This window comes from Perissodus microlepis, chromosome 22, assembly GCF_051167445.1.
Source record: "Perissodus microlepis isolate ML-2025 ecotype Zambia chromosome 22, ASM5116744v1, whole genome shotgun sequence".
NCBI lineage: Eukaryota > Metazoa > Chordata > Actinopteri > Cichliformes > Cichlidae > Perissodus > Perissodus microlepis.
Window position 1 is genome coordinate 17,189,135 of NC_140481.1, and position 18,164 is coordinate 17,207,298.

At 40.8% G+C, this 18,164-nt stretch overlaps 2 protein-coding genes across 7 annotated transcripts in view; both read right to left on the reverse strand.

Annotated features, from left to right (window-relative positions):
* Positions 1-12,335, reverse strand: part of spire1a (spire-type actin nucleation factor 1a) — a 35,762-nt gene extending 23,427 nt beyond the window's left edge. For 3 of the 5 annotated variants that reach the window (XM_084920205.1, XM_084920203.1, XM_084920201.1), the window contains exons 1-2: positions 11,795-12,334; positions 7,643-7,674 (exon numbers count right to left, since the gene is read on the reverse strand). In XM_084920205.1, coding sequence (XP_084776331.1) covers positions 7,643-7,674; positions 11,795-12,140 — 378 coding nt within the window. In that variant the 5' untranslated portion in view covers positions 12,141-12,334. Of the gene's footprint in view, positions 1-7,642; positions 7,675-11,794 lie in introns of all 5 variants that reach the window. The other 2 variants (XM_084920204.1, XM_084920202.1) reach the window with 1 other exon arrangement.
* Positions 12,336-13,694: 1,359 nt separating this feature from the next.
* On the reverse strand, positions 13,695-17,262 carry LOC146362853 (uncharacterized). Of its 2 annotated transcripts, XM_084920085.1 has the most exons (4): positions 16,937-17,262; positions 16,588-16,712; positions 15,102-15,255; positions 13,695-15,010 (listed from the first exon to the last, which is right to left on the reverse strand). In XM_084920085.1, the coding sequence occupies exons 1-3, from the start codon at positions 17,073-17,075 to the stop codon at positions 15,130-15,132; spliced, it is 390 nt and encodes a 129-aa protein (XP_084776211.1). In that variant the 5' UTR covers positions 17,076-17,262; the 3' UTR covers positions 13,695-15,010; positions 15,102-15,129. The 2 variants fall into 2 exon arrangements, with proteins under 2 accessions (XP_084776211.1, XP_084776210.1); XM_084920084.1 differs by having other exon boundaries at positions 13,695-15,255.
* Positions 17,263-18,164: the final 902 nt, after the last annotated feature.

Consider the following 18,164-nt stretch of genomic DNA (forward strand, 5'->3'; position numbering starts at 1 on the left):
AAAAAACTCAACTGTTTACATTCTCTTGTATAGTTGTAGTTCTTGTAGTTGTATAAGCTGAAAAGCAGTACAAGAGGAGCAACCAAGATGGAGGGAAAACCATCGGTGAGTCAGCGCTTACGCAGATGTGCAAAGAATGAGTCGTTTGTGCTGAAGAGCAGCACATCCTCACACGAGCAAAGCAGAAAGAAGTCAGGCTCATGTGCTGCTGAGACCTCTACCCAATTTATGCAGAATTTACAACTAGTCTGATCATTAAACATAGTACTAGTCAAATAATCCTCAAGGTAAGGTACAGGTGAGTAAACGCAAAGTTTCACTAGTGGTTCTAAACATGCAGGTTGTCGCCGGCCAATGAAATAACTGGTGGGTCTTGCTTTAACTCAAGGTGGCGGGTCAAATCCCGTCGCCTATCACTTTGGGTTCTTAATAAGATCTGGTTGTATCTTTCAATGGCACTCACCTCATGCATATACCAAACTGCACAAACTTAAAGGCACAATTTCAGGAACCTGAAGTCTTCTTTATATTCTTTGACAACAGACTGTCAGCATTTTAAAAACGACCTAGCAGCAGTCATGAACGGGACCACAGCTTAAGAAACTTGCTGAGCTTAAACATTTCAACTATAGCAAAAGCTCAAGTCTAATATTGTCGTCATCATTTCCACATCACACAAGAGGAAATGTCCAAGTCACAGAGGCCAATTTGAGGTTTTTGGTTCATCTGCAAACTACATTTTCAGTTTAAAATTTGTAGATTTTATCATGGCTAATTTCAGCACCAGGCTCTATGATGCACATGAACTACATGATCTTTTTTGACACAGCCATAAGTTGCTATGTTCGGATCTATGAAACATGTTAGGTGATACTTGTAGAAGCATCTGCAAGAACAGCTTTCTGTGGACAGAACTGCCTGTACGAAGCCTCTATGTGACCTCCAACATTTCTTTTTATAACATCTCCATTTCTTTTTTTAATCAAATTAAAGCATATCAATAAACTGCATGTCTGGCCCTTGATGTGGCCATTAATGAAATGAAATTTGCTTATTGAGGTTTTGCAGACACGTAACCACATGATGTTAACTTGTCCACCATCTTGGACAAATGACAATCATGGTGACAATGTAACATCGGGCAAATAAAGTCCCATCTGGCAGCCACTGGGCATGAGGGGAGAAATTAGGATTTCCTGACCAGTTGCAAGTAGTTGCATGATTTTTAAATGACTAGTCATGCAGGCCTATGAAGGTCAGTTCATGACCATCTGTCAGCCACCTGTCGTGAGGGAAGAATGTGCATTACTGATTTGGAGAAAAAAGAAAAATCCATCCTTGTGATTGCTTTGGTCACTACTATAGGCAAGGCAAGGCAAGTTTATTTGTATAGCACAATTCAACAACAAGGTGATTCAAAGTGCTTTACAGAGACATAAACAAAAACAAATAAAAAAAGCATGATTTAAAATCGATTAAAACAAGCAAACAAACAAACTAACTAATTAACAAACAACCAAACAAAACAGTATATAAAATCAAAACAGATAAAATCAGAACAGTAGATAAAATCAGTAGTTAAATGTAAGTTTTGAAATTTAAGCTTAAAAGTGTGGATTTGGTGCTTTATTCAAATGCAGCTGAGAATAGTTTATTTAAATCCAGGTTGAAGACTCACCTGAGTGTTTCAGCTGATCTGAGGCTTTCTGGGAGTTTGTTCCAGATATAAGGAGCATAAAAGCTGAATGCAGCTTCTCCGTGTCTGGTTCTGACTCTGGGAACTGATAAAAGACCGGATCCAGATGACCTGAGGGATCTGGAAGGTTCATACTGGGTCAGGAGGTCACTGATGTATTTTGGTCCTAAACCATTCAGAGCTTTATAGACCAGCATCAGAACTTTAAAGTCTATCCTCTGACGGACAGGCAGCCAGTGTAAAGACCTCAGAGCTGGACTGATGTGGTCCACTTTTTTGGTCTTAGTGAGGACTCGAGCAGCAGAGTTCTGAATGAGCTGTAGTTGTCTGACTGATTTTTTAGGTAGACCTGTAAAGATGCTGTTACAGTAGTCAAGCCTACTAAAGATGAATGCATGGACTAGTTTTTCCAGGTCCTGTTGAGACATCAGATCTTTTATCCTTGAAATATTCTTGAGGTGATAGTAAGCTGATTTTGTTATTGTCTTAATGTGTTTTTTTAAGTTTAGGTCTGCATCCATCATTTTTGTTTAGCTGGAGAAAATTGTGGCACAACCAGTCATTAATTTCCTCGATGCATTTACCAAGAGCCTGTACAGGGCCTTGGTCTCCTGGTGACATTGTGATATATATTTGTGTGTCATCTGCATAGCTATGATAGTTTATTTTGTTGTTCTTTATAATCTGTGCCAGTGGGAGCATGTAAATGTTAAACAGAAAGGGTCCCAAGATGGAACCTTGGGGAACTCCACATGTGATACTTGTCTGCTCAGATGTGAAGTTACCTATTGATACAAAGTATTTCCTGTTTTCTAAGTATGTTTTGAACCAGTTTAGTACAGTTCCTGAAAGACCTGCCCAGTTCTCCAGTCGTTTGAGTAATATGTTGTGGTCAACTGTATCAAATGCTGCACTGAGATCCAGTAAAACTAAGACTGACATTTTTCCACTGTCTGTATTCAGACATATGTCATTGAACACTTTGGTCAGAGCAGTTGTAATTTGCATGAAAGTGATGGACGTGTCTACAAACACTGTCCAGCTACTCTCCAAGCTGTAGTGGAACCGGAAATGGAGACAGTTTCACTTTTGCAGACTACACCAACTATCCGAACAGATTCCTGGAGCAGAGGTAACACAATCGTACAGCCTTGGGTATCACTGCGGTCTTTAGATTTCACAAAGGCCTCAGATAAGCCGCCTTCAGCATTTGCTGCAGCAGTAGACTGAAGCCACCACAACACAGACAGTTACATAACCAAAGTTAAACCGTGAGGTCTTCCACTGCAAGAGCGGATGCTCAGCCTCCTCCGGTCTGAAGCATCACTTTCCCATTTCAGAGTGGGACAGAAGACGGAGCTTCTTTACGTCTTCAGGTCAAACTCAGCTGAGTTTGCATTCATCAGTGAAGTCAACTGGAAAACGCTGAGCCCTGAGACCAGTCAGCTCTGATGTTACATATGATCATTTCCACTTCAATGGGAAACTGGCATAAAAGCAGACACTGAAAATGCAGGATAACATTTTTGAAAGAAAAAAGGCACATACAGATAAAAACTAAACATGAGCTGAGACTGAATACATCACACAAAGAATCGGCTTTTAATCAAACAGCTTCAAGCCAATGGCAGTGTGTGGATAAAAAAAAAAAAAAAAAGAGTTTAAAGGCTGCAGTGAAATACACTAATCACCAGCTTGAAAAGTCCTCCCACTGAGTTTGACCTAAATGCTGTCAGAATCCCTAAAGTAGCTCTAAACACCACACAAATCTGACAGACAGCTTCTATGGCACAGCAGAAAAACAGCTCCTCTTGTTCCAAAAACCACAAAGAGCTAAAGATCTGATAACTTTATAGACTTGACAGACCAAGCAGGAGAAAAATATTAATCTCTCAAGCCTGGCTGGACCACATAAAAAAGAAACAATAAAAATAAATACTGAGCAAGAGCTGTCTTCAGTGTTAGATATAAATAGAAAACCTTGACCAGAATAGCACTAAATGCTAAACAGATCCCTGCGGTTTAGTTTCTGTGTGAATTTTCTTGTATAGGCAGAAATGTAACCTCAGGGACTGTAATGCCAGCCGCTTTAAAACAGAAGCAGTCAGCATCCCCCCAAAAAATCAATTGATCAATTTGAATAAAAGCAGGGTGCAACATAATGAGGTCACTGGTACATGTTGGGCATACAGGGATCCAACTGAGACTCACCCCGGGGGACTGCGACTGAATTCAAAAGCTGCGTCTACAAACAAGCATGCAGAAAACAGATCAGAACAATCCTCGGCCGTGCCTGAGATCTACATAAAGAAAACCCTGTTTCTTCCACAAATGTGCACTCTTTTGTCAAAGCTGACACAACTGAAGGGCAGTCTCTGCAGGGACAAGGCTCATCACCTCTAGTGACTCACATAAGGGTGAAGGGAGAAACATCCAGCCCCTGCGCTTACAGAACCCTCATAGCAGCACTGCTTAACCCGCTACAGAGCGGAAGTCACTACTGCACGATGCTGAAATGCAAATATATGCAATTTCTACCCAATCTGAGAAGCTTAATCTACAAAACACAACATGATGGTCCCCACATGAACTTTAAACTGATCTTTAAGGGTATAATGTTTTAAGCAATATAAAAACAGACCTAAAGACAGGTTGCATTAACTCCAATTTGCTGAGAATCCCTAAAGCTAAACCTCAGCCCACTACAATCTATATTAATTCCAAGGGTTTACTTCAAACATTATAGTGGAAAACTAATCATTTTGGCCCCAAAGTGCAGATCTGGCAACCTGGGGACCTTGTAATAGGATACTACCAGTAATCTCACCTTAATCTTCAGATGAGGACAAACTAGGTTAAGCTTGTCCTGTAGGCTACAACAGAAGGTGCACAGTACAACTCAAACATTTTTTCCTAAAAGATGACAGAGCACTAGAAGACAAAGCCAAATATGCCACCGTTTTTAATGTCAGGAAAAGATGATTTGTTTCTCTAGCGTTACTGATGATTACCCATTACACCCATTTTTACTGGTTGTAAAGCAGGTGTTAACAAGCTAGTGATTGGCTCCAAAAACTAGAAGCAGAGGTAAGAGAGAGGGGTAGTGGCTGACTCACTTCCACAAGCGACTGAGACACAACAAAAACATGTAAAGTCGAGAATTAGGAGCACAGGAATTAGGCCATAAACACCTTTGCACCTTTTGTGTGCAAGGGATATAAATCAATTTTCCCAAATTATCCGAAGGCAGATTGGTCAGCGGAAAACAATGGGATGAATTTACAGTTCTAATTAATGTCAGAAGACTTTACATTATTAAATTAAGCTGAAACGCACAGTTACCAGCTCTTAGAGGCAGGCAGTTACAGCAGTGGTCGGATCACTAGTTGAGCATGCCAGCACGTCCAGACAGACAATGCTAACATGCTTATGCTCAGCAGGTTTAATTTAAAGCATTTACACGTATTGGCCATACTGAGGTATTGGCCATACTGAGGTATTGGCCATACTGAGGTATTGGCCATACTGAGGTATTGGCCATACTGAGGTATTGGCCATACTGAGGTATTGGCCATACTGAGGTATTGGCCATACTGAGGTATTGGCCATACTGAGGTATTGGCCATACTGAGGTATTGGCCATACTGAGGTATTGGCCATACTGAGGTATTGGCCATACTGAGGTATTGGCCATACTGAGGTATTGGCCATACTGAGGTATTGGCCATACTGAGGTATTGGCCATACTGAGGTATTGGCCATACTGAGGTATTGGCCATACTGAGGTATTGGCCATACTGAGGTATTGGCCATACTGAGGTATTGGCCATACAGACAGACGCTACCCACTGAAATTAAATGTCTTTATAAAGTTTTCTGACAACACTATTATCATTCCCAGTTAAAGTGAAATTCAATTCACTTTAACTCCATTTTACTTTTGTGTTTTCACCCTTTTAGTGTCTGGCATTGGCTATTTCTGCAAGAGCTAGGTTCTCATGCAAATCGCCAATTAAAAAAAATTACAAAAATACAATTTCTAAATTTAGATTTGAAAATATTTAAACTTCAGAGTGCTTCTAAAGGAAAAGTCAGATGATTGGTCCATATAAAAGCAGTGATTTTAAAAAATAAATTCCAGCTCTAATAAAACACATCAACGCTGTCACCATCACGTGGGAAAACTGTGCTCTGCCCAGGTGACAGGTAATTCCTCCAAAGCGCAAAACCCAGGGTGGAGACATGTTTTCAGTCTGTCAGCAGGATTACACAAAAACCAACAACTGGAGTTTCATGAAACCTGGTGGGGAAGTGGAGCATATCCACAGACACAACAAACGAAACTTAGGCGTCAATTTCCTTGATGGGTTGGATAGAAGAATTAATTTCCACTTGCAAGATGCAGACGGGAATTTTTTTAAAGAGCAAAACCAATTTGCATGATACCTGAGCAGAAATCTTTTTTTTTTCCCCCTAAAGAGATCGCTATCCCTCTTTAAAAAAAAATAAAAAATAATCAGACAAGAGGCTTTGGGATTTGCAGAAGATTCTCTCCGAGTGCTCTTTTGGTCACATTTGTGCATAAGCTGATAAATACAGTTTTTAAAGCCTTAAACCACACTTCCCTCAGTGGAACTTTCACGCTTTGAAAAACTTGGTAACAATAACCATTATGCAAGATATTATCACCACCAAAAAAAACAAAAAAAACAAACACACCCTCTTCCCAGCTTATTTGTAGAAACCAATCATGCAATGGCAGATGCATGAACTCGCAAAGAAAACCAACCCAGGTTAAGCATTTTCACTTCTAACCAAGCTGCACAGGTCGGCTTCAGCCCTGAGATAATCAGTGTTGACCATCAGCTGATGAAGAGAAATTCTATTTCAAACTTAGCCATGCAGGGACAGCTGCATACTGTGCATGCCTGAGATCACGTGAACAAAGACAAACATGAACTGCTCAGACCTGATGGACCAATTACACAAAGTATCCTCTCTGCACACATAATGAAGACTTCTCCTCCCAACATTATATAGCACATAGTGCTGCACAAACACACACACTGGGCACATGTCCTTTTAACGTGGTTTTGGCGATGAGGTTTGACGCGATGAGAGCTAAAAATAAACTGATGAACAACAACATTCGGTGAACAACAACAGAGCTGCTCTTTTTAAGTGCAGCACAAACAATAACTGCAGAACAAACTAAAGAGCGCTATTTGTATTGCGCTCTTACCCACTTGCTCAGGTTTAAGCGCATCACAGGTCTGGCTGGGATGTGCTCCCCACCCCATATTTCTCCTAGTCTGTAAAGTGAAAATGGGCTAATGCTTAATATCTGCTTGCACTCACAAGACACGAGGGAATGTTTTTGTGCAGGGCCAGAGTGAACAACGCTGCACCACAGCTGCCATGCCAGCCCATTTGTAGCGTTTCTTCTAAGTAATGGGAGCAGTGATGGTCAGACTAATGGCAACGGATTGTGAAATTGTTTTGTCTGCATTGAAGCAAATTAATAGTCTTCCTGTGAAATGAAAAGACTGTAAACATTTAATTCAAACGTTTAAGTAACGTCCACATGTTCTGCTGGAATCACTGAAAGGAAAAAAACTGTTCAAAACTGATTACTGGCTTTCTCTACCACAGTGCGTCTTTTGTCCCATCTTCCCCTCCTCACCCCACCAACTGGTCAAAACAGATGACTGACCCTCCCTGCCTCCCTGAGCCTGGCTCAGCTGGAGGTTTCGTCCTGCTAAAAGGGAGTTTTTCCTTCCCACTGTTGCCAAGTCCTTGCTTACTGGGGGTCGTGTGATTGTTGGGGTTTCTCTCTTTTACCGTAGGGTCTTTACATTTCAGTATAAAGCGCCTTGAAGTGATTGCTGTTATGAGTCGGTGCTTCTGCTTTACCTATAAATTGAATTGAATTGAATGCGAACTCACCTCTAATGATGTAGGGGCCGACTGGTATTTATCTGTAATGACAGCAGAAAGGAGAGTTATTCACTCATACAATGAGGATGTCACTTATTGTGCAAGTAGCTGCCTGTAACAATCACCAAGTCAAACACACCCTCTTAATCATTTATGGGAACGCACTGTACAAATCATCCAAAGGCACCAAACTAAAATGAAGGTTAGAAGACGCGAGCAAGATTACTCAACGGCACTGAAGATGATTGTAAAAAGAGCGAGTTAATAAATTATTATGTTTTCCTCTCAAGTCACAGCACGCTGCTCGCACATTGCCTGAGGCAGACAGAGATGTCAAAACCAGCCACTGGGGGCTGCTTGTAGTAGTATTTTCATTCAAACATCGAAACGTTGCTCTCATTCTCTCGCTATTGTTTCCATGGATACATTGCTTAAAATGGAAAGAAAGAATAAAAGAAATCAATACCTCAAGTTTATGACCTTTCAATAAATGCCTGCATAAAAGGTGAAATGTTACCAATTATTGTTTTGTTTTTTGTTTTTTTTAAATGACTACACATCATCTTTCATGTTTTGGGGGGAAAAAGAAAAAAAAAGACTAAGCAAATCAGGGTCTCCACATCTCTTCAGGCAATTATTTTTCCACCCAGCACTGCCTCAAGATGTCCACAAAGCATCCTAAAAATCAATAGAAATAAGCAGTTCCTTTGTATCCAGAAGAAAAATATAACAATAAAGCAGATTTTTAATGCCAACAGCATAAAAATTACTTTAAGTTTAGAAAAAGACTGCAGTTTGTGTTCAAACACGTCTGTTCATAATATCCATCTTACATGATGGAAAAATAATGCTCGAAATATCCAGTGTATTAAAATATATCTCCAAAACATCCTGACCCAGCATCTAATTTTTTTCCTTTTCAATACAATTTCAGCATGTTGTGTTACCAAAATAAGTCAGTATATGAATTTCATATTCATATTTCATATTCCCATAGTTTTGCGATGTGGAAAATAACAGCCAATGTGGAAGAGTTCGGGATTAGGATGTGGTTTGGGTTACAGTTATGGGGTCAGGGTTCGTGTGTGTCGGGATGGTGTTTCTACATCGCAAAACTATGACATCACGATAATGTGACCTTAATTATGATGATCTGGGAACAACACCAACACAGGGATGTTGATACAGGGGTTATTTTCAGCCTGTGCAACAACTCTGTTGAGGGTACTACTGCTCCAAATGACTTCAAATCATTACAAAGTTTTTTCACTCATAAACAACATGAAAGAAAGAAAACGAGCAACTTTTAAAATTCCAGGTGCTGGGAGGACTAGGAATATTCAACTATTGGTTAAAGTTAAAATTATAAACTTCAGCCCTAATTAAGTTACCTGAGGCAGAGAGTTGAGCTACCTATAACCACTGGTAAGAATGAGGCAATGGTTTAAAGTACAGAATGAAAGAGCAACAGTCCAGACTGTAAAATTAGGTCATCGCATATAAATGAGAAACTTTGGCCAGAGATGCAATCATTCTGCGTACTAACACTGGTGCCATTTAGGCTTCAACTCATAAAGTATTCAAATAAAATTAGACTTCCTGCTCAAGGACACATCCATGATAAACATTTGTTTCATAGTGTGCAACAACTCTGTTGCAGGCCACTAAATAACAGCCAACAATTACTCATGAATACTCATTCGGGAAACACTGGATCCTCTGTTTGTCCCAGCAGAGGAGCGGTGGCTCAGCCAGGACCCTTGCAGGCCAAGTAAATCTCAGCGGACATATTTAGAGGAGTGTAGTGTCAGCCTGACTATTCTGTTCATTCAAATAGCCTCTGTGCTGCTGAAAGGCATTCGCGGCTTTCACAGAGAGACACGATAATTAATCTGCCAAGTCTTTACCCATCACTACCTGCAAGTCAAATAAATTTAGAAGGAAAAGAAGCTCCTGCTGGTATGGATCACTGAAATCAGGGTAAACGTCTCGTCTGATGCAGCATTCAGGAGAGGAGGCAAAGGTATTCTTTCCCATGCTCCATGTGAACTGATCTGACTGCAGCATGTTCATCACGCCTCGATTCACCGCAAAATAAGCCAAGACTTGGTGCTGCTTATTAGTCTGATTCTGTTTGCTGTGCGTCACGAAAATAAACACTTCTTCGCTTGCTGAGATTTCTTGATAACCACCCACAGCAGCAGTCAAAATCTTAATAGAGGCCAATATCACTAGAGGGGTTGAGGAGCTTATTGTTGGTGGTCTGGGAGCTGGCCAAATCATGCCACCTTGTCACTGACTCATGCAGGCCATATGCAGGTTGCATAAGCCCTGATTTTATGCCGGTGTGGTACACTAGCCGCTCAACTGCTGGATGCTTAATAGGTCTCACATCTCTCTCATCACCAGGCCTAATAGGAATCAGGACAGGGCCAAGCTGTCCCAAAAATACTCCAGCCACCAGCGAGGAGGAGCAGCAGAGGAGTCTCCCCATAAACTCGAACTGATGTGCACTCTGAAAGTCAGTGCATCTAATCAACACATTTGTTCTATTTTTGGTGGTGCAAAGATGCTAAGCAGCACCGAGTGAATCTGTTTATTCTGAGAGCCAGAGTCACAGGAAGACAATATTACTGGTTAGTCTAGACAAGGCAGAGCTGGACAGAGGGGTCAACTCAAAACAGGGGGACGGAAAAAATAAGAAAGGTTCAAACAGGTTCCCCACATAATGTGGCTGCGCAGAAAGACACACCCAATCTCATCTCTGAAATATTAATGGAATGCAGTTAAAGACATTACACACACCTTTCTCCACACCTGAGCTGCTGTACAAGACTAAGCCTTTCTTCTGTGTATAGAGATACACTACAGTTTCATCTGTAGTTTCAGTACACAGAGACCTGCTGGCTTCTAATACGTTTTTCTGGTGTGGGTCTTATAGAAGTCGACCGTTTTCATCTTAGACATCTACTCTCACTTTAGATCCATCTTATCTTAAAGACCTCATTGTACCGTATCAACCAAACAGATCGTGTCACTCCCAGACTGCTGGTTCACCTATTATTCCTAGGATATTTAAAAGTACAATTTTGATGATCCTCCCTTAGTTACACTGCAATAGGCCTAGATTGCTGGGGGCTTCCCATGATGCACTGAGTGTTTCTTTTTTACCATGTTTATACACCTCTCTGCATTACTTATTATTAACCTCTGACTCTCTTACACAGTGTCTTCCTCCCTTCACCCCAAACCGGTCGTGGCAGATATCTGCCATCCTGCCTGGTTCTCGCAAAGGTTTCTTCCTGTTAAACGTTTGGGGTTTTCCTCCCCACTTTCGCCAAGCACTTGCTCATAGGGTGGGGGGGTCATCTGACTGGTGGGGTTTTCTCTGTATTATTTTAAGGTCTTCACCCTACAATGTAAAGCATCTTGAGGCGATTACTGCTGTGATTTGGTGCCATATAAACTTCCATCCTGCAAGATTTAAATTGCGTGTAACCTCTCAGCCTACACCTGGCACCTTGCTGTTGAATGGATTCTGCCTCCTGGCCCCAAATTTGCCCCCAATTCACCCCAAAATGTCACAACAAAGAGCAGTTATGACTCATCTGTCTCCGGCCTCGTGCTTGTAGGGAGTGTTTTTTTCACCGCAGTCTGGCAACCAAAAAGGTGCTCTGCAATTTGAACAGGTCACGTGATTTGTGTTTGCTGACTAACTGACCGCTGTACTCCGGGGGAGAGTGGCTGTGAGGCAGCCCTGCTCACAAACCAGTCTAAACCGAGCTTTAATATGAATCATGTTTGTGATGTAAATATCAGCCGCTGTTATGAGAACAAACCCGTAACGTAAATAATTCATCACACAAGCTTTCGTGGTCTTCCCCCCCAGCAGCTATGCGGTGATCTATGATGTATTATTAACAGGCGCCTGTAAATAAAATCGCCACATGGCTAAAAGCAGGCAGCTACAACAACATGGCCTCTTCGTAGGGATGCTCCATTCGTTTGGCCTGTCAGGGACGTGGAGGAAAATGCTTTTTGTTGTTGTTGTTGACGGCTGCCTGTTCAAAGCCAGTCTCCCTCGTTTAACCTGTGCAGTTACTCATAGCACACAAAGCTAAAGCGGACACCTGCCCGGTCTTGGTTGGTTGGTTTAGTTACCTGCGCTGTCTTCAAAGTGCAGTTTGACAGTCCCGTCTCTCCCGAGCCTCACATTCCCGGGTCCCTCAATCCTTCTCGGGTGCTCGGCTGATGAGACAACGGCAGACTTGGAGCTTCTCCTCCGGTGTTTCTGCGCTAAAGTCCGACAACACTGGTAACACACTGCCCATGCCTGCTCCTCGTTTATCGGCTGGCTGTACAAAGCCAGGATTTCTTCTAAAGAGAGCTCCTCGGCTCCGTCGCTGCAGTCCATGTTCACGTCTCCGATGCTCAAATCGGCGGCGAAATTCCGGAGAACGGTGGGCGAAGTCACCATCCCGTCCTCAGTCCCCGGTCGCTTGGCCATCCTCAAATCATTTTTGTCCGCATAATGTAAAGGGGAAAACGAACAGGTTTGTCAGGTAACGTCCCAGAGCTGCCCAGCTACATGATAAGATGTAGCCTCCTCCGTCAGCCAGGTGTTATCTGTACCGTCACCGTGGCCGTGGAGCACCAACGGTTCACACCGAGCCACAGCCAACCGAGAACGTGATCCGCGCGGTCCTAAAGCCTGAACGTTTAACTACCAATCAACATCAGCAACATGCCAAAACTCCTGTCTTTTATAACTCACAGAACTTCCGGTGTGTAATCAAGGATCATATTTTTTTGATCAAAAATATAAATCAATAAATTATCATTTAAATTATATAAAAAACTATCAAATATATTTTATTAAAAAAAATACTTAGCATACAGTATGAGTCGACACACCTGATTTGGGCTTTTATTTTAAAAAGGTGTGTCACAAAGGTCAACAAATCATGTGGTGGATTGTACTTACTCCTATAACTATTTTTCAAGGAAATGGGAATTGGGCGCAGATATTTCTTGAAACATTTGCAAACATACTTGGAAGTACAGGATTTCAGTCAAAAACAGAGTTTGTGCAATTCTAACCAGCTTCAAAGTCAATATTCAGTATGGCTGCCTTTAGTCTTCAACACAGCTTGAACTTGACTGATGGTGTGCTATTGTGTGTTTTTCTATCCATGTGTTTGGGGTCATTGTCATGCAGAAAAATGAAGCCACTGTCAATTAGATTCTTTCTAGCTGGTACAGCAAAGTAGATCAAAATCTGGTGGAAATTTCACTGTATTCTCAGTGTTTTACCCCTGTCCTGACCTCCTCCATATATACTGACAATCTTAACCAACATTTCAAATTTGGATTCATCACTCCACAAGACCTTTTGTCACTGATTTTGAGTTCAGTTCTTATGTAATTTGACATGCCTCAGGCTTCCGTTCCTGTTTCCCTTCCTTATGAAGAACTTATTTCTTTACCATTACCAGTGATGGACCAGCTGACACAGGACCTGACGAGTGGCCTTAGTGGCCTAACAGACCGCTTAACAGGCACAAAAAGGCCACCAAAAAAGAAAGAAAGAAAGAAAGAAACAACAGCAAAAAAAAAAAAAACACATTCCTCTGAAAATGGTCAAGTACAAGGACTGGATTAAAAATAATTGAATAAGCACCCAATGTCAAAAGAAAACATTTGAAAGACCTTCAGATCACCTAGAGAAGAACTATTGCTCATGACCACTTTAAAAATAAAATTAAAATGAAGTCTGTTTGCTTGGAAGCAAAGTACAAAGAAACTCATGACAGAAAACTGTTTTATAAAATGATTTGCTCACTCATCAGAGATTGTCAGAGTTGGCTACATAATGCTTGGACAAAACTAATGAATTACTCTCTTAAAGGTAAAGAGACCATTACACATAATTACAATTAAGCCAATTTTACATTGGGAAATGTAGTCAGTAACGCTTTTGAAACTTTATCTTATAATTGAAACAGTTTATAGCTCAGTGCAAAACGGATGCTTTTCCAGTCTAATCACAATAGGAAACAGAAAAGGTTGATTTCTTTTAATTCGTGTAATGAGAAATAAATGCTCAGATCACTTGTTTTCCCCCTGGATTTCATACATTACAAAGCCAGCAAATATTTTAATGCAAAGAAGAAAAAAGTAATTTTGAAACATACACGTTGAGGTTTGTTTTGCCATCACAAATATGGCGCGGTCTGTACACATTTCATCACATCATCTAAGTAAAGTCATTAAAAACTCTTGACAAGCGACCATTATCACATGCACACCATTTTAATTCAGATTCTTAAATTTATTTATATGACCAACAGATTGTCCTTCATACAATCATGTAAAGCCGACAGCCTCCGGTAAGTCAGAGCTTTTCTTAATGTGGTTGTTACCACTTTCAAACCTCTTTGTGTTTAGATATTAAGACCTCAGCTGGTCAACTACGCCATCTGCTGGTCATATGATCTAATTTGCCAGATGCCCCATCCTGAAAATCCTCCTGAGTATGCTTGTATTTACATATGTTGGATAGGCTTTTTTTTTTTTTTAATTGATTTTTTTTTAAATGGCTTGCTATTGATCAAGTTTGGGCAGAGACTTTGATTAAATTAACATAGCACCGATCTATACATGCAGACCGGTATTAAGCCAAAAAAAATTTACATGTTACAATACTAAATATAAAGTGTGCATTTTACAACGTAACAGAGAGTAAAGTAGAAGTATTGAACACAACAGTATAAAGCAAACTTTAAAAATCAAACTCTGAAAGAGAACACAACAGCACTTTGAATCAAGATTAATTGTAGGCACATGCGGATGTGTTTGTATGTCTTGCGAAAGGCTGGAAAAGGCAGTCTTTAGCCTTCAAGCTTCACGCCTCCAAGTCTCAGCTTCTAAACAGCACTTCTGGTTCTTTTAAATGAAAATTACTTACAGCATTGACTGAGGTTAAACAGCATCGGTATTAGTTCCCATACTACTGATAATCATTCACAACAAAAGGAGTATACTTGCACAAAGGACTGAAGCAAATTCTTAGGAAGGCCTCACACAGAACACACTGCTTGTAATTATCATGTGCATATGGGACAATCTGCTCTTTTTTTCTTTTCTTCTTTTTTGTTTTGTTTTTTTTCTTCACACTGGCTGAACACAGTGACACATTCCCTGACTGGCACCATAAGCATGGGAGAGAAGCATGGTGTAAAGTGTGAGCTCGCTACCCACTCTCTTCTTCGCACATGCATTTGCAATGGCACAACGAAGATGCAGCATCCACAGGTCTTTGGATGGAGACGTTTGCAGGTGCTTGTGTTGTAAATCACTGCAAACAACAGCCAGGATCTTGCAAAAAATAGAAAATAAAAATAAATAAATAAAATCAGCCACGCACGTCTTCAAATCTCCATCTTGTTCTCTGGAGAGGCACTCGCACCTACAGCTGTCTTCCTCCTCGTGGAGGTTCATCTTTCGTCAGAGGCGTTTTCAGGTTCTGGATCGTCACTGCTGTTGGCGCTTACCAGCTGCCCATCCTTAGACAAAGCGCTGGCCTCCTTTGATGACCTCCTTTTGGAGTCACGAGTAGATTGCTGTGAAAAGATTTGGAATGCCACTTCATTTAAATGTCACCGCACTAGACAAACAGCGAGTGGGCAAAGATGGCCAATTGAGAGGTGAGTCACTGAGGTTCTGCCATGTGGGGAAGGTTAAATTATTAATACATATTTTTAACTGTCATTTAGAAAAACTGAAATATAATTAGTAAGATAAAATAATTTTTCAGATCTTTTTTTAAAGCTTATTTCAGTTTTGAAAACAACAAAATTATTTTCAATTTAAACCTCACAAAAAAGAGAGTTTCTGTTATTGCTTTTCCTTTTTAAAAAGATAAACTCACCAATCACTTTATTAGGTACACTTTGCTAGTGCCCCATTCAGAACTGTCGTAATTCTTCAAGGCACAGATTCAACAAGGTGCTGAAAACATTCCTCTGAGGATTTTGGTCGATACTGACACGACAGGATCACGCAGCTGCTGCAGATTTGTCTGCTTCACATCCATGATGTGAATATCTAGTTCCACCACATCCCAAAGGTGCTCTATTGGATTAAAATCTGCCGACTCTGGAGGTCACCTTGCTTCTCCATTCTGGTGCTCAGTTTGAACTTCAGCAGGCCACCTTGACTATGTCTACATGTCTGAATTCATTAAGTTACTGCCATGTGATTGGCTGATTTGTTGCATTAATGAGCAGCTGAACAGGTGTGCTTAATAAAGTGGCCAGTGAGTGTACAAATGGTAATGGAGGGATGTTAATTTTATACCTGACGAAGGTCAGATGAACTGACATTTTGTAACATAGTGAATGAGCAGTAAGTGAGACAGTATGTGTGAACTATATTTAAATGTCTTTACAAAATTTCCCACAGCAAAAACAGCACGATTAGCTCAAAGAGTTTCTGGTATGTACTATAAACTAATGCAAAAAATCTCACTAGAATAAGTTAAATCAGAAATATTAGGAATATCTTACATTTTTTAAATAACTGTTATTAATAAATGTTGAATCTGACTGTGAAGAAACAATGAAATGGCATATCATACTGTTTAATTATTTGCTTATAGCTGTCTTGTAAATCAGCTATGAACATTATTGTTATGTAAAATTGCAAACAATGCTGTGAGGCCCTTGCATAAATGGCATGTGGATGGCTCGAGCTGATTAAGCTTCTCTAGCTGCGCTCTATGTAAACATGTTAAAAGCTAATGATGAATATAGTTACACTTTAATGACGATGACGGTGATTTTGCAGGTTTGGTATGTGGCATTACTGGTGGTGCTCAAATCCTGCTCATGACCATGTGTGCAAAGATGTTTTAGGACTCACACATGCCAGTACCTGCTACCAGTGACACCTACATCACTAAAAGAGCGTCTGGGTCTCCTCTGGTGGTTGGAGCTGCTGGTGGTGAGGGCCTGCTTCCCACACTGGGTGCCCGTGTTCACCATCCTCTTCTCCCTTATGTTGGCTTCCAGAGGTTTACCTACAGGGCAGTGGTTAGTGTTTGAAATGTGGCACTCTTTCAAACATGAAAACAAGATAGTAGAGATGGCTGTGTCAGCTCGGTCAAGTTGTGGTGTGAGTGGTTTGTTTAGCTTGTGGCTGCACCCTGTCAGCATATATGGCACCTAAAGAGAATACATTTGGATTTGCATCTTAATGGAAGATCTTTCTCTTCGTTATTTTAGAGATGACGGAGGCTCTTACTGTTTGCTACTGGAAGAGGGGTCTCTACATCCGTGTTAGTAAGCCATGTCGATTCTGTTTCTCTTGTCCAGCTTTCATGGTACCTCGGCTCGATGATCGCGTCCGCCCGACTCCCTCCACAACCCATCGAGATAATCATCCACGGCAGGTGTAGCTGAGGCTGACGCGGGCTTAAACACGGCTCGCTTTGTCTCACAGCATCCGCAGCATCTCCTCCCTGGCTCTCTACTAAAGCTCCATCCGTGTTTCCATCATCAGTCGGCGGCTCTGAAGCTGCTGCTCTCCTCAAACAGCAGTGCCAGCTGACCAGCACGAGCTACCTGCGTCACCCGGAGAGGGCGGAGCTTAAAGTGGCTGCTGATTGGCCACGAGGGAAATCAACAGCTGCTATTGTCAGCATCATCACTACGGCCAGCATCCTCATCATCAACATGGAAACGTGTGTGCCAAACGAAACTGCTCTTTCTGTGTTTAATGAAATTTATCGAGTTAAATCTTTACGATCAACAACAAAACGTGGATGCCAGTTTTTATATTTAATAAGGCGCCAATAAATGACTTTTTATAGGGGATCTGCATTTGATAATAATGAAGCTTTAAATGGCTTAAAATACTTTATGATCAGAGTAAACATGCCCACAAAAAATGCGTGTGTGGATGGATAGCTGTGTTTGGTAACAGAAAATGAATAATATGCTCCTTCTTATTAAGAAACACTGAATATGTAGAGTAGGTATTTTGTAAAAGACACAAAAAGCCAAATAATGAGAAAAAACAAACATGTGAATCATTATGAGCTTGATGTGCATCTTTGTGTAAAAACACGTGCATATACATGCACAAAGAGAAAAATAAGATGAACTTTGGAATAAGCATGTAAGACAAAACCTCACACCCTCCTGATATCCCTCAGCATTGTCACTGGAATCAATTTGCATTCATTTATCTTTGTTTTGCATCTCTTTGAAGAGTCTGGTCATTTTGCACATGGTTGTTTTTGTCTCTAACTGATTAGTGTATGTTTTATCTTTAAGATACGCTTTTTGTTAGTGTATCTTGTATCAACAGTAACCTTAAAATGATCCTTGTAGTACCTAAAACCACATCTTTATTTCAGAGAGATGTTATTTCCTCATAAATCATCACACCCCTTAACAACTTAGCCTTTATCTTTTTTTCCCCATTACTTTATTGAGCAGGTTTACACAGCATAAAAAGCCAAAGTCAA

Bases quoted from the DNA above. Each gene is read 5' to 3' on its own strand.
- LOC146362853 (XM_084920085.1), bottom strand. From the start codon at position 17,075: ATGATTATCTCGATGGGTTGTGGAGGGAGTCGGGCGGACGCGATCATC. The intron at 16,713-16,936 runs GTAAGAGCCTCC...ACTGCCCTGTAG, and splicing joins CCCTCTTCCAGTAGCAAACA to GTAAACCTCTGGAAGCCAAC. The intron at 15,256-16,587 runs GTAGGTGTCACT...ATCTTTTCACAG, and splicing joins CCAGACGCTCTTTTAGTGAT to CAATCTACTCGTGACTCCAA.